General features: G+C 37.9%; 1 protein-coding gene across 1 annotated transcript in view; it reads right to left on the reverse strand.

Annotated features, from left to right (window-relative positions):
• Positions 1 to 3,000: 3,000 nt before the first annotated feature.
• LOC133857282 (putative E3 ubiquitin-protein ligase XBAT34) overlaps positions 3,001 to 14,411 on the reverse strand; it is a 34,629-nt gene continuing 23,218 nt past the window's right edge. Inside the window, exons 2-10 of the mRNA XM_062292488.1 lie at positions 9,956 to 10,161; positions 9,182 to 9,296; positions 8,784 to 8,864; positions 8,576 to 8,664; positions 8,380 to 8,471; positions 8,072 to 8,153; positions 7,427 to 7,529; positions 5,332 to 5,417; positions 3,001 to 3,909 (exon numbers count right to left, since the gene is read on the reverse strand). Of these exons, the coding sequence (XP_062148472.1) occupies positions 3,226 to 3,909; positions 5,332 to 5,417; positions 7,427 to 7,529; positions 8,072 to 8,153; positions 8,380 to 8,471; positions 8,576 to 8,664; positions 8,784 to 8,864; positions 9,182 to 9,296; positions 9,956 to 10,075 (1,452 nt within the window). The 5' untranslated portion in view covers positions 10,076 to 10,161 and the 3' untranslated portion in view covers positions 3,001 to 3,225. The remainder of the gene's footprint in view (positions 3,910 to 5,331; positions 5,418 to 7,426; positions 7,530 to 8,071; positions 8,154 to 8,379; positions 8,472 to 8,575; positions 8,665 to 8,783; positions 8,865 to 9,181; positions 9,297 to 9,955; positions 10,162 to 14,411) is intronic.

Raw genomic sequence — 14,411 nt, forward strand, 5'->3', positions numbered from 1 at the left:
GTGGCACCCTATCATTGAATTTATCATTTTTCTATGGTCTCTGTGGCAAATATTTGGATCCTCTGTTAAAAAAATAGGATCCGGCTTCTGTGGGTGCTGTAATTTGATGGATGGCTAAGATTGATTCAGACTTTCATTAAAGCAAACGGTGGCGTTTTAAACTAAGGTAAAAATGAAACCCAACTTTCTCATCCTTACTGTTTGATGCCGTTAAGCCGTTAAGGAGGGTAGCGGGAGCGTCTCTTTTCAACAACGCGGGAAGGAGAATTTTATACGCCTGGCTTACTGATCCCACTGGCTTATACTCTGTTCTGGCTTCCTCTTCAGTCTTAATCACAAAGAAAACAAAATTCCAACAAAACATTTAAGGTTACAGAGAAGTGCAAGCAGAAGATATTGTGCGGAAGAATTTCTGAACATTATTGTGAACACAAGCAGATATGGGATCGAGTTTGCATGAATGTGAATCAGAACCTTTTTTTCCCGCCGTAGACGTCGTCCAAGATGCCTCTGCCAGGTTAGTTTTGGTTTTGGTTTTTTTTTTTTTTTTTTTGGTAGAAGTTTTTCTTGTTTCTGAAATAAAAAAAAAGATTACTTTTTTAAATAGTGTATTGTGTGGAAGATTGGAATCAGAACCTGTCCAAAATGCCCCTAACTGGTTAGGTTTTTTTTTTTTTTTTTTTATTAACATTTTAGAAGTTTTCTTGTTTCTAAAAAAAGAAAAAAAAGATTACTTTTTGAAGTAGTGTTTTATGTGGAAGAATTAGTTTGTAGAAGGGATGCATTTGTTTTCTTGCTTTATTCATTGGAGAGAGAATCAGTGAATGGAAGAAGGGGGGATTTTGGAGTTTTGGTTATGTTTTTCTGGTTTGGCTGATTGAGAATGCTGTTCTTAAAGTAATTAGTATATGTATACAGAAGACATTATAATGGAACAAAAGCAATGAAAATCTTTATGATTTGAAGAATCATGCTAAACTGTTCTCAGAAATCTGCATATATTTTCTTCTTATTGTATTTATATAGGCTTCATGGCAGGTAGTATCATAGTTAAAGGACCTTTTATGTTGGTGTTTGATCTTAGAGTAAAGTCCCTTCTTATTCAGCATAGTGATTTATAAACATTTCACTTATGGTGTTGGATACAAACATCCTAATGCTATTGTTAGTTTTTGTATCGGAGTGAAATAGCCTTAATGCTTCTGTGATGCAGCACAAGAAGAGTTGGGCAGTAAAAGTAACGGATACTAGGAAAACAAGAAGAAAATTGAGGAAAAACAACTTAGGACTGGTGCAGTATTGGAACTTGCAGAATCTGATACAGGGGTATTCAATTGGTGTGGTTTTTGATTGATGTGTTTGTTGTCCTGCTGTGTTTTCTTGTGCATAGCAGTATTTTGATTGTGTTTACTGCTCTGTTATGCAGTTGATGGTTTAGTGTGTTTGTTGTTTTTTGCTATCTGTGCAAAGCTTTGTTTGCTTTGTTCCTGGTTAGGGGTTTGTCCCTTTGCAGGTATCTAGTTCCAGTCTGTCTGGAGTGTCGTAATCTTGTGTTTGAGCTTATAAAGATCTTAATTCATCTAAAAAAAAATTGTGACTATAAAGTCTCGCCAATGTCTAGAGAAGTCTCTTCTCATAGAAAGTTTGCGAAAATTTTATATACTTGCATATATGATAAAGAACATTGTAATATAGCCGTTGGCAATTTGCTTCATGTGATCAACTACAGTCTACAGAACTAGTGCCCATGCAAATGTTCGAGCAAGTTAAGACAACTTCAAGATTTCTGTGAGATCCTATGAAGCATGCCATGTGCTGGTCTGTTTTCATATAAATGGAAAGTAGGGTCACTTGCAGACTTGCAATTGGTATTTGTGGGCTCTTCAGCTATGAGCAGACATCATCAAAAGTTTTGGACACATAATAAGACACCAAATGAAAACATCTAAGGGTTGTTTTTCGTTTGAAAAATTGTTCTGACGTGGGTAGTTTATGTTTTAACTGTTTGTTAATGTTTTTGTTTTGAGAATAGAAAACACAAGATTAAACATAAGCTTTGCGTCGACCGCAATTTGTACAAGGAACAACATGTTTATCTTCAACATCAACTTTCAAATAGCAAATCATCATTTGTTGGTAATAGCTTATGTCTTTTTTGCAGAGCTTCCATGGAGAGTCAAAGCCATCTATTCTTTGAATGTAGTTTCAGTAAAAGGATTTGGAGGTCTCTTATGAGTGAGTGTTTGGTGAGTAACTATCTATCTGATTGAGATGAGATTGCTGTTTGGAGTGTTGTAGCTTTGAAGGGCAATAATATGGTGAGCTGTGTTCGGAAACTATGCTTGGGGGCTGCTGTTTATCATTTATGGCTTCAAAGGAATGCTATTCTTCATGGTAAAACCCCTGGAACTGAAGAGCAAATCATCTCCAGGATTCGGTGGGAGGTTAGAGCTAGAGTGATGGTCAAATTTCCAAGTCGAATGGTTCACTGCCGCTGATATGTTTTTTTGGTTTTTTTCTGGTTTGTGTAGGTTTGGTTGTGTTTTGTTTGTTTGTTGGTGTTGCTCTGTTTTGAGCTTGAGTTTGCTGGTTTGCTACTTTTTTAGCAACTAGGTGGGTTTGTTGCAACATTGATTCTAGTTTTTACTGGAGTGTAGTTTGAAGTGTTTGATTATAAAGCTTTTAGTTCATCAAAAAAAAAAAATCGTCATTTGTAAGAACTAAGAACCCTCATTTCATATAAATTATGGCCAGAATAAGGAAAAAGAAAAGTTCAATAATCAATTGTTGTCTCCAAGGTTGGAACATAAGCAACCACGTGTACAGCATACTATTGAGGTGGAGAAAGAGAGAGAGAGGGAGCAACATTTATAGTCAGATATAGGGATTCTAAAAAGTGAGAGATTACACACCACCGACACCACTTAAGCAGATTCATAAAGGCAACAGATCGCATAGCTCCTTGTCATATTGCTACTTTTATGTACATTGTACTTGCAGTAAGAGTGAAAACAAAAACAGCTTTATTAGAGGAGTTAAATAATGTAGTTTGAGCAGTTCCCCTTGCTATACTGTACATTCAAAACAATCACCTTGTTGCAGTCTGTACAATTATGTCCACAAACCAATACATGTATGTCACAAGCTCATAAACCAAAAATAATATTAAGATAAATATGTCAAAATCTTGAACCAATCCCAGCTCCTTTTGTAATGGTTCACTTATCAGACAGCATAAAGCCTTAAAACTTGATTTATCTTGACTCGGCATACAGGGCAAGCACCTTTCTTGGCTTTGATCTCATTCAAACAACACATGCAACCAGCCATATGACCACAGGGAATGCATGCTCCCCCTATTGGAGCTTCGCAACATATCACACATGAGGAAGAATTGCCTTCATCTTTCACATCATTTGTTACAGAACCTCCATCCTCTCTGGCTGGAATGGACCATTCCACTGGGCTGAAATCAGTGGGTGGGTAGTGGATTGGCCCTTTGTCCAAAACCTCATCAGGAATAGGTGGAGCAGAAGGAACCGAAGCTGACGAAATGGGTGTAGAAACGTCATTGTTTGTGGGAACAACGGTGGAAATTTTGTCGTTGGTTCGGGCCTGTTGAGTTGGATGGCCAACTGGCCCTGAATTAGGCAAACTCCATACATTGTAGACTTCTTCTGATGGATTATCCATCGATCCACTGCTGCCTGCATTTACAGTTGTAGTTCCTACAGTCGTGCTCCACCCATTGTGACTGGCATTCCCAGCAGAATCTCCCCAACCATTTGTGCTAATTGGTTCAGAGCTCTGGTGAGTATTTGGAGGAAGTGGTCTATCCGCTGCAGCAGTTTGAGGTGCAGCTTCTGGAGTTGAGGTTAAGGTATTATAAGGCACCGGGCGAGGCATAACCTGAAAAGTAAAGAACTTATAACATACACTAAGCAGTGATCTCGTGAGATCTTTAGGCTCCAATTAGATCTTGAAAAGGATGAAGCAAAAGAAATCATTAAATTGCTTAAGGTTCCTTCTCCAAGTACTTGTACACTACCATTTACTTCAATCTTCTAAATATCCAACCCCAAAGAATAGTATCGCTGCCAATTCTCTTGGAAAAATACACTAAGAAAGCACAACATACAAGATAACTTTTCTAAAGCATAAGTTTCCCCTGTTCCACAGGTCTAAACCAAGAAAACCCTGAAGTTCTTTTAGAACAAATTGTAAACCAAAGGTGAATTTCATAATCCATTGAAAGTCTAATACAGTGCTTTCAAGATTTATATTTACAGGAAGATGATCATGGTGCAAACAAAAAATAAAGTACTTGTTCTTTGAGTATAACCAACTAGGGGTGAGCTAGCCCCCACGCCCCATTGTTTGGTTCAGAAGAGATTGGACTAAGCTTACTTCCACGCTGGGCTGATTTTGGTAAATGAATGAGCCAGAACTTGAGTTCATTCCAAACCTGTGCTGGGGTTAGCTAACCCAAGAGGAAGCCCACCTGATTTATCAAGGATATCTACGTATAGTATCCTTCTAGATATCTAATAAACATTAAATTGGTCCCTTAGATCTCAAAAATTGCTTTGGTTTGCTGGTCAAGAAACATAATACTAACCTAAATTGCTTGGGGGTCAAAACAATTTGCTAACCTTCATGAAAATCTAAAACACCTTGCTAGCATTACTTCATAATTAAATCTATATTAACTTTTAATTGTATTAATCATAGACCAGCCCAAACCCGGTCCGAAGCATTTCCAAACACAATGGGCTGAGCGCAGGATGTACACTTCAGAACTTATTTTGGGCTGAGCTTAGGCAAGCCTCCAGCCAGCCCAGTTGACCGATCTATAACCAACCCATCATCCTTCCATAAAATTAGCTACTGTTAATGTGCAAGCAGATTATCCCATAATTAAAGCTGACAGCAATTTCCAGTATTCAAATTAATTTGTCGTTACTAAGTATCAGAAGATTTTTTTTTTTGATAGGTAATAAACGAACTTCATTTCCTATCATTTCAACTTCAAAACCCACATTCATGCAATACATGATTATATTGGTTAAACAAGTGCCTGAAAGAAATGACAATATTTTTTATACCATACAGGACAAATTATCCTTAACAAGCCACTACATTACGGACAATGCACTGCAAACATTTTATTGCAAGCAGGCAGATGGTTTCCATTTCTCTATGCAGTCATCCATGCCCAACAAATTTCAAAAAAAAAAAATTGCTTCCTATCTTGTATGACATGTGAATAGTGGCAACATGAACAGACCATAGAGTTGAACTACAATCTGTAAACGGTTTTTGATGGCATACCTGAGGAATTCCTATGCATGCATTATATAACCGTTGAAGTTGCTCTTTATCACCCTTGATGGGAGACGCAAGTTTATACTGAGTTCCTGATAAGAAAGATATGATCACTAGACAGAAACAGCCCAACAAGACAGCAAGGAGAACAGACATTAAATATGTCAAGTTTAGAGAAGAAAGAGTTTGGGAAAATGGAAATTCTATTGATATCAGAATATTATGAACTTTACATGACTTGCAGTATATATATACTGAGTTACAAAACTTGCATTGCAAGCTAGAGACTAACAAAATATCTGATTAACAATAAAATATCTGCCTAACTATCAAAATAGAAAAAGCACGTGGCTATACAAATAAACATGTGTAAAATATGATCTAATACAAGGAAAGAAAAATTCTTTTCTTATACTCTAATAAAATATATAGTATTACAAAACAAGAAGAGTAAAATGGTGTTCAGTAGAACATGTCTCTTTACTGTTCATATTTTAATCGTTGCAAACTCAACTAACGATGATCTAGGACATCCACCTCAAACAAGTAACTTAGTAAACCCTATTCTATCAATTTAAAGTTGCTAAATGAGCTTATCATGATACCCCCTTTTTCCACTCAAGAAAACCAATGGTAAAAGGAGACTGTAAAATCAGGAGTCAACAAAGAACATTAAAACATTTGTGCAAACATAGTATGAAATAGTTGATTAACTCTTTGCACGCTTATCACTTCTAACTTCGCCGGCATTAAGTGGCAAGCACAGTAGTTAGACACAAATGGTAAGTGAGGTTTACAACTGCACTATAGAGGTCACATGCCACTTACATGATTATTACCACTCAAAGGAAAAAAGAAAAACAAAAAAAATACTACCAATTCAGTATTCAAGAGTTCCCTGTATTGGTGCAGTTGGCTACAACACAGTTTTGCTTCAGACCCATATGTTCACCACCAAATATATAATATACTGGCAGTTTGTGAATAACTCTTATTATATAATACTGTCATAAGAATGACTTAAAAAGTATAAACCAGGAATGCAAAATTTAAAAGACACATAATGAGATAGATACATTCCAAAGAACTGGATTTTCCACTATAAAATAATATCAAATACCCAAAAAAAGAAGAAGAAAGGCAGATATTTTAAGTACCAACGTATCCATCCCTAAAGCACATCTAATGACCAGTATTTCAGTCATGGGAACATAAGTGTAACGATCGAGGAAAAGCACTAGCCACATTTCCGTTACCACTCCAAAAGGACTAATCAAGTTGCAATTGGAGCTCCCCAGAATCACTTATAAAGCTCTCTCACTTAGTAAGTAACCAATGTGAGACTTAGCACACATGAACACCTTTATAATACTAAGTGAACCAATGTGAGACTTAGCGCCCATGAACACCTTTATAATTCACCCACTCAATGTGGGCAATCCATCTTCTCAATGTGAGACTAACTTTCTAGAGTGTCACAATCTCCTCCACTCAAATCCCTGACGTCCTTGTCAAGGTTCATGTCATGCAATGCCTCAGAGCCACATGGAGTTACCAAGTTGCTCTGATACAATTTATAACGACTTAGGGAAGCCACATTTGTGGTATCACTCCAAAAGTACTAGTCAAGTTGCAATTGAAGCTTCCTAAAATCACTTATGAAGCCCAGTTTCACCTAATAAGGAACCAATATGGAACTTACACATGAGCACTTTTATAATTCACACACTCAATGCAGGCAATTATCTTCTTAATGTGGGACTCAGAAAAGGGACTAACTTTCTGAGATGTCACAATGAACAAGTGAGAAAACCAAGAGAAAGTAATTTAATAAACCAAGCTGACACTTCAACTTGTTAGGTCCTTGAAGAGAACTAAAATGTAGAGACAAATTTATGTCTACTTAAAAGGAAAGATTCAAACAGCAAATGTAGAGACATTAAAGGCTCAATACATGCCTTGTTCACATGTTTCAGAGATTTTGAACAAGCCGCCCCCCCCCCCCCCAACCATAAAAAGAAAACAAGAAAAGCTTCAGAGTAAGATGTAACGAAAATGGTGATTCTACTAGAGGATAACAGTTTCATCAGGAAGAACTTACTGGTAGCCTGGTCAAATATACGAAGCGCAGGATCTGTTTGCTGAAATTTGGGTTCCTTAATTTTGGCCTTCCAAAGAGCAATGACCGAACGAGGCTGTGCATCCTGTTCATTGGCCAAAATTACTGCTCGAAAGATGTACAAATAAATGTGTAGGATATAAAACTGTAAACAGTTTCTATATTTTGAAGTACAAACTATAAGTCATATTACCCAATTCTTAGGTATTAATCAAGAATTATTTCTCAAATTTTTGGAACAAACTGCCATATGGACATCTATGCTCCAGTTTTAGGGGGAATGTTAACAGAATTATGCATTAGTCAATGCCATATTGTACTATCACTTCGTAAACAATAATATATATATATATATATATATATATATATATATATATATATATATATATATATAGAGAGAGAGAGAGAGAGAGAGAGAGAGAGAGAGAGAGAGAGAGAGAGAGAGAGAGAGAGAGAGAGAGAGAGAAATGCCAGCCATACTCTTTGGTACTCTCTCTCATTCTATCTTTTCTCATCATCCAGTTTCATAACAGGTTATGGCACCCAAAAAGAAAAGAATATTTCATCAACCAGAGAAATTCAGATCACAATACCATAAACAACTTCACCGATTATGTTCTGCCATACCTGCAAAGTAGGATATATGATGAGCTCCATTTTGAGGGGCATTGTTGAATTACTGGAACCAAAAGGTATAACAACAACCCAACTGCAAGCAATGAACTTGAATCAGCGCGCGCGTGCACACACACATATATATGCATTGTTTTGAATGATAAAACACTTCAATTTCTATGTATAACTTGCATTTGTGATGCCCCAGAGCTGTAGGAAAATATTAATAACATAATATCGTTTTTGCGAGGAAAATGATTCTATGGGAAGGGCATAAAAGAGAATGCATTGATAATAGAGAAAATGGATGTTATACATACATTTTTCTTGATAACAGTTGCGGCATTAATGCTTCAAGAAAGCCTGGACCATAACATTCCCGCAGCCAGCCAGAGAAGTAGCAAACATGATTCTAAAGAGCAAAAAGGAAAATTAAAACTTCGACCACGTTAAACTATATAGATACAGATAGAGAACTTTTTGAGTAGTTCTGATTTCTAAATTTGTCAAGCATACCTCAATGACACGAACAACATTGGCATGCCCCTTTGTTCTAGCAACACCAAGTGGAGTTTGACAATCATCATTCCTCACCAGGGCATTTGCTGAAACAGTAATCAAACTAGTTCTTTAGACATTGCCAAGTAATTGTTATACTAAAATACGATTCAAGGTTTATTCTCAGCAACAAAGAGTCAACCCAGATTAAGAGTATAAGACAAACCTCCATTGGAAAGAAGTAGCATAACAAGCTGTTCCAAGCCTATTTTTGCTGCATGATGTAAAGGAGTACCTGCTTGACTCCCTGCCAGAAATTAATAAATTACAAAAAATAATGAAGAAGACTGAATCAAGCTTGCATGTTCATAGTACTCTTACCGGTTGAACTTCCATACAAACTTTAACTTACTACTTTTTTTATTATTTTTATTGGTATTATTATAAATAACTCGTTTCTGATTCAAGATACAGATGTGGAATAAATTAAACATGAACGACTTTGTGTTATGCACAAGATATGCGTTTGACTTCCAAAATATGACTTATAGCCAATTAGCCTCTACCATTTGTAAGATAATAATCGATGACCCAGCGGACAACGTCTGACTTTCACAAGCATACCAGGACAATAAGCATTGACGTTAGCACCCAATTCAATCAGAGTTTTGGCCACATCAACCAGTTCGGGATTCATACACGCCACAATGAGAGGGGTCCTTCTTTCTTTGTCAATCCACTGTGACAAAAAAAAAAAAAACAAAAACTTAATTATTAGAACGTTTTTCATAAAAAGACACAAATAGAGCAACCACATAAAGCTTTGTACCAAATTATCAAGCATTATAATTGACAAGAAGAAGTGTTCAGTTTGAAAACAGATAAAATCAAGATGATTGCTTCCATCAATTATACTTGTCAATGACAAAGACTCAAAGCTAATAACTGACTTCTTTGTGATTAAAAGAAGCAATTCACTAAATACAATCAATTTGTTTTCTTATCAATGGAGGAAGAACTATCCTACAAATCGCAGCATAATTTGCCAGTGGGTTCATGTGATTAACATTCATGACATGTCCATCAGTTCTTCATTTTCAATAACCAGATTTAAACGTACATTGTAACACAATTGATGGCTATACAAAGACCCATTTCCACAACATATCCTGACTTGACAAATTTACTATTCATGGTTTATTCTTGCACAAAAATTGTTGGTTATAGTCACCTTTTTGTACACTCAATTTCCAAAAACCAGACTTAATGCTTCTACTTGATAACTATATGAAAACCCATTATCCTAGAATGTCATAAACACATCAAAAATCAAAAAACAAGATGTAAATCAGTGGATTTGAAGGTGATGAAAAACGAACATAAATGAATGAGCTTTACCTCAAGGCTAGCATCTTCTCTCCATAGACCTTTAATGGCTTCCACGTTACCAGTGCAGACCATTTCATAGAGCAACTCGGCTTTGGATCGTTGGCTCATGGAACCATGATTTTGGCCCATAATTCTCTCACCGAGCAGTATTCTCAGAAACTTAGCGCAGAAGGGATGTCTGAGGTTTTCTGAGAGGAGACTGTAGCAGTACTGATCTGCTTTAAGAAAATGAGATAGAAATTTGAGGAGACTGAGAGAGAATCTGAGAAAAATGAAGAGAGAATTTCTGAGGAACAACAATGGAAGCTATTGCAGTCAACAACTGGCAGTCAGTTCGAGGCGCCAAAACCCTCCAGATCCAAAGTTACAACTCGAATGAATGCCCCCATTCTGTACAAGGATCACTCCCCTTATTTATACTCCCGCCACAAAACAGTGTTGGAAAATGACTTGTATTTCACAAGTCTAATGGTGGGCCCATTGCTGTTTTGTGAATCCACACAAATTGCAGCTACTTGTTTACTTCTCGGTGAAGGCTTCTCACTGAACTTCTTTTAGAGAAGTTTTGGTTTTCTTTATTGTGAAGGTCTTAACCGACGTACTGTTATATATATATAAAAGGCCATGCACACTCGGTCATGCACAATAAAAGAGAAGAACTGCCTTTATATATATATATATATATATATATATGATAAATGCTAAACATTTCAAAAAAAAATTTCAAAAATTGATTTCTAAATGATGTGTTACAATCCCATGAGATTGTGGCACATCATGGAATTGTGACACACAATGACGGAGAGAAGGGGGGGCCGGTGGGGGCCATGACCCCCCCTCAACTCTTAAGAAAAAAATAATAGGGAAAAATACAATTTAACCCTTCAAAATATCATCAATTATCCGAATGACACCCCAAACTACCAAAGTTTGGATTCTGGCCTTCCAAATTACTTGACGCTTGTATTTTGGCCCCATCCGTCAGCTTGGGCCGTCTAACTGGACAAAACCGAGTCATGTGCACGTCATATGACTCATTTAACCAAAAAACCCAAGATTACCCCTCTCCCCACAGACTGAAATTCCAAAAATGGCCTTCGGTCCTTTAACTGAGAAATTCGAAATAAAATATCATTTATTATACATAAATTACGATTATGCCATTCGGTAAAAATAAGAGATTCAGATTTCAGATCCTTGGGTTTACATCATTAGCTCATGCCGCTCACACTGCTCACACCTCACCTTCGTTGGTCGACACTGTCGAAGGGGAGGAGACGGGCAATTCTCGAAGGGACTCGGGCGATTCTCGAAGGGTGTGTTTCGTGTGAAGGGTGATTGTGGACGGGTCTCGTGCAAAGGATTCTCTTCCCCATGAATGTTGTATGTAAGTACCCACTACCTAAATGCCGACACCTGACACCTTATTTATACTTCATAGAAAACGATGAGCATTTTGTTTGTTTATTGCAATCTTTATTTGAAATGTTGACTTGCTGGACCTACCACACTTTATGATTCTTGTTTGTATATTGGACGCCGACCCTTTTTGCATATGATTTGTTTGTTTAGCTGGTCCCATTTTTTAGTTGGTCCCATTTGAATTAAGAAAATGGTTTTTAGGGTTTAGTGGTCCCCTAAGAGACAGCCGTGGGTCAGTTGTATTATCCATTGTCCCCTTGTCCACACTTTCTTGTCCCCTTGATTGAAAATTGACTTTTGTAAATGCAAAAATAATGGGTCAGTTGTTATGGGCTTGTGATTGAAAATAGACCATGTTTGTACACACACGGTACAAACACTGTTGGTTCCCTTAAAATCTGTACACACACTCTTGGTTCCCTTAAAATAAGTTTGCTTGTATTTTATGAAATTGGGTTGAAACCTTCCATTTACATTATGAGACCTGATGAATGGCTGATATCTAGTCTAGGATACCTGATTTGAATTTTTTGACCAAAACATGGGAACAAACAGAAAAGATGAAAAAAGACTTAGGGAAAAAAATCATAATAACTAAAATAATAATAACTCAATGTGTTTGATTTAGGAAAAATGGCTTGTCACTCACATGCGTACATCTTTTCGCTTGATATTCAATTTGCTTGTTCCTTTATTTATTATGTTTTGTTGTGAAGATGGCTACACGAGAGTTCATGTTTGGGGTGCATTATGGAGGTCACATAGATAGGAGGTTCATGAATTCATATGTTGGGGGAGATGTTGATGTGTACACAGATGCCATTCAGCATAATAGGGTGTCATTTTCAGTTGTAGAAGATATTGCTAAAAGCTATGGGTACAAATCCGAGGACTTGATTTATTACTTACTATCGGGGTGTACTCTTCAAAATGGGTTGAAATTAATCACATCGAACTTTGATGTAAATGAAATGGTTAAAGCCCACTTGGGTCTACCAATTGTTGAGTTGTACATAAACTCATTTAGTGAGTCCATACCTGACATTGATGAGGGTAATGATGAAGATGATAATGATGATGATGAGAGGGGGTATTTTAGGATCGAGAGGGACGATCCATATTGGGAAGAGGTAAATGAATCGGATTTGTTTGTGGATAATGATGATGTTCCTGGGCCATCTACCGGGGGGGGGGGGGGGGGGGCATTAGAGAGGTTGGAGACATCGGTGGGGAGGGTAGGGAGGAAAGTGATGGTGGTGTGGAGGGTGAAGAGAGTGATAAAAGTGATGAGGGTGAAGAGGAAGGTGATGAAGACGGAGGTAGGTTAAGAGTTGACCATTCTAACGTGGATCTGATTATGATGAAGATACAAACTCAGACATGCCACGTAGTGACATTCTTACATCTTCTCCCAGAAGTGATGATGAGTATGAGGTGACCTCCCAGAGTCGGAGGAGACATGTGACAGAGCCTTCTGAGTTCCAAACGGCTAACATGGGTAACACGGAGTTTGTGGTGGGTCAAAATTTCCGTCAATCCAGGTTTTCTGAAATGCAGTTAGAGAGACTAATGTAAACATAGGGAAGGATGTAAAGTTTAGGAGAAATTACCTTGCGAAATGTATAGTGGTACGCAGGGATACGCATTGCAAATATAGGATTTATGGGCGCAAGTGCAAGGACGAGGAATCCTTCGAAGTTCGATCAGTTTAGTCCGTACACAATTGTAGGAGGAAACGCAAGAATTCTATTTTGAAATCGTCTTGGATTGCGGATAAGTTGATTGAGAAGTTCAGAGCACAACCCAATATGCCTGTAAAGGCAATGGTAGAGACAGTGAAAGAAAGATGGGGTGTGGATGTGAAGGAGCATAGGTTGTACCGGGCTCGAAGACTTGCAAAAGACAAGATACGTGGCAAAGTGAACGACCAGTACACGAAGCTGTGGGACTTTTGTGAGACAATCAGGAGAACAAATATTGGCAGTTGTGTAATGATGAAAATAGAGAGGTCATTACCTGATAAGCCCGCAAAATTTCAAAGGTTGTACTTCTCCTTAGCCACCATGAAAAGCGATTTTCTTGCTGGTTGTAGGCCCATCATTGGCTTGGATGGGTGCTTCTTGAAAGGTCCGCATAAGGGCTAACTTTTGGTTGCCATTTCGAGGGATGCAAATAATCAGATGTATCCAATGGCTTTTGCAGTGGTAGAAGCAGAAGTCAAAGACAGTTGGACTTGGTTTTTAGAGGCTTTGCTATCGGATCTTGGCCACCCCCCCCCCCCCCCCCCCACGCAGAGGGATGGACATTTATTTCTGATCGTCAGAAGGTAAAGTACCAATTACATATTCCTTTAATCAATCAATATTTTTTTTTATTTTTTATGATACAATCAATGTTAGGCCTGGCATTTTAATTTTACTTTGAACAGGGCCTGGTCCTGAGTTTGGAAGTGGTGGCTCCCGATGCTGAGCATCGGATTTGTTGTAGACATTTGTACGCAAATTACAAAGATGTAGGTCACAGAGGTTTGGCATTGAAGGACAAGCTCTGGAGCGCGGCTGCCGCTTACACAGAGGCTGAGTGGTCTCTGTCATAACTTTTCCATCATTTACATTACATCTGCCACTAACCCTCATAAGGTGAACATCCATTTTGCAGCCCTCAATTGCCCATCACACCTCACAGACCACTGTTGCATCGTCTAGAGGAAGGGGTTAGAGGTACCAGTGGTAAGGGTAGAGGTAGAGGTCAGTCACAGCCACAACCACAACCACAGCCACAGCCACATACTCTGCCTCAGTCTCAGCCTTTGCTCCAGCGTCAGACTCAGCCTTCACCTCATACCAATGCTTGGGTGAGTACTGGAAACACCAATATTTTACGTGTTTATTTATTGGAAACCCCACCCAAACTTATTGTTAACTTATTGTCTTGACAGTGTCCAGGTACTGTCAACACAGTCCGGGGGTATGGTCTGCATTCATAGTCACAGCCTTGGACCCATGCCAATGTTATTGTGAGCACTCTTTTATAATAGAACTTT

Source organism: Alnus glutinosa, chromosome 14 (genome assembly GCF_958979055.1).
Source record: "Alnus glutinosa chromosome 14, dhAlnGlut1.1, whole genome shotgun sequence".
NCBI lineage: Eukaryota > Viridiplantae > Streptophyta > Magnoliopsida > Fagales > Betulaceae > Alnus > Alnus glutinosa.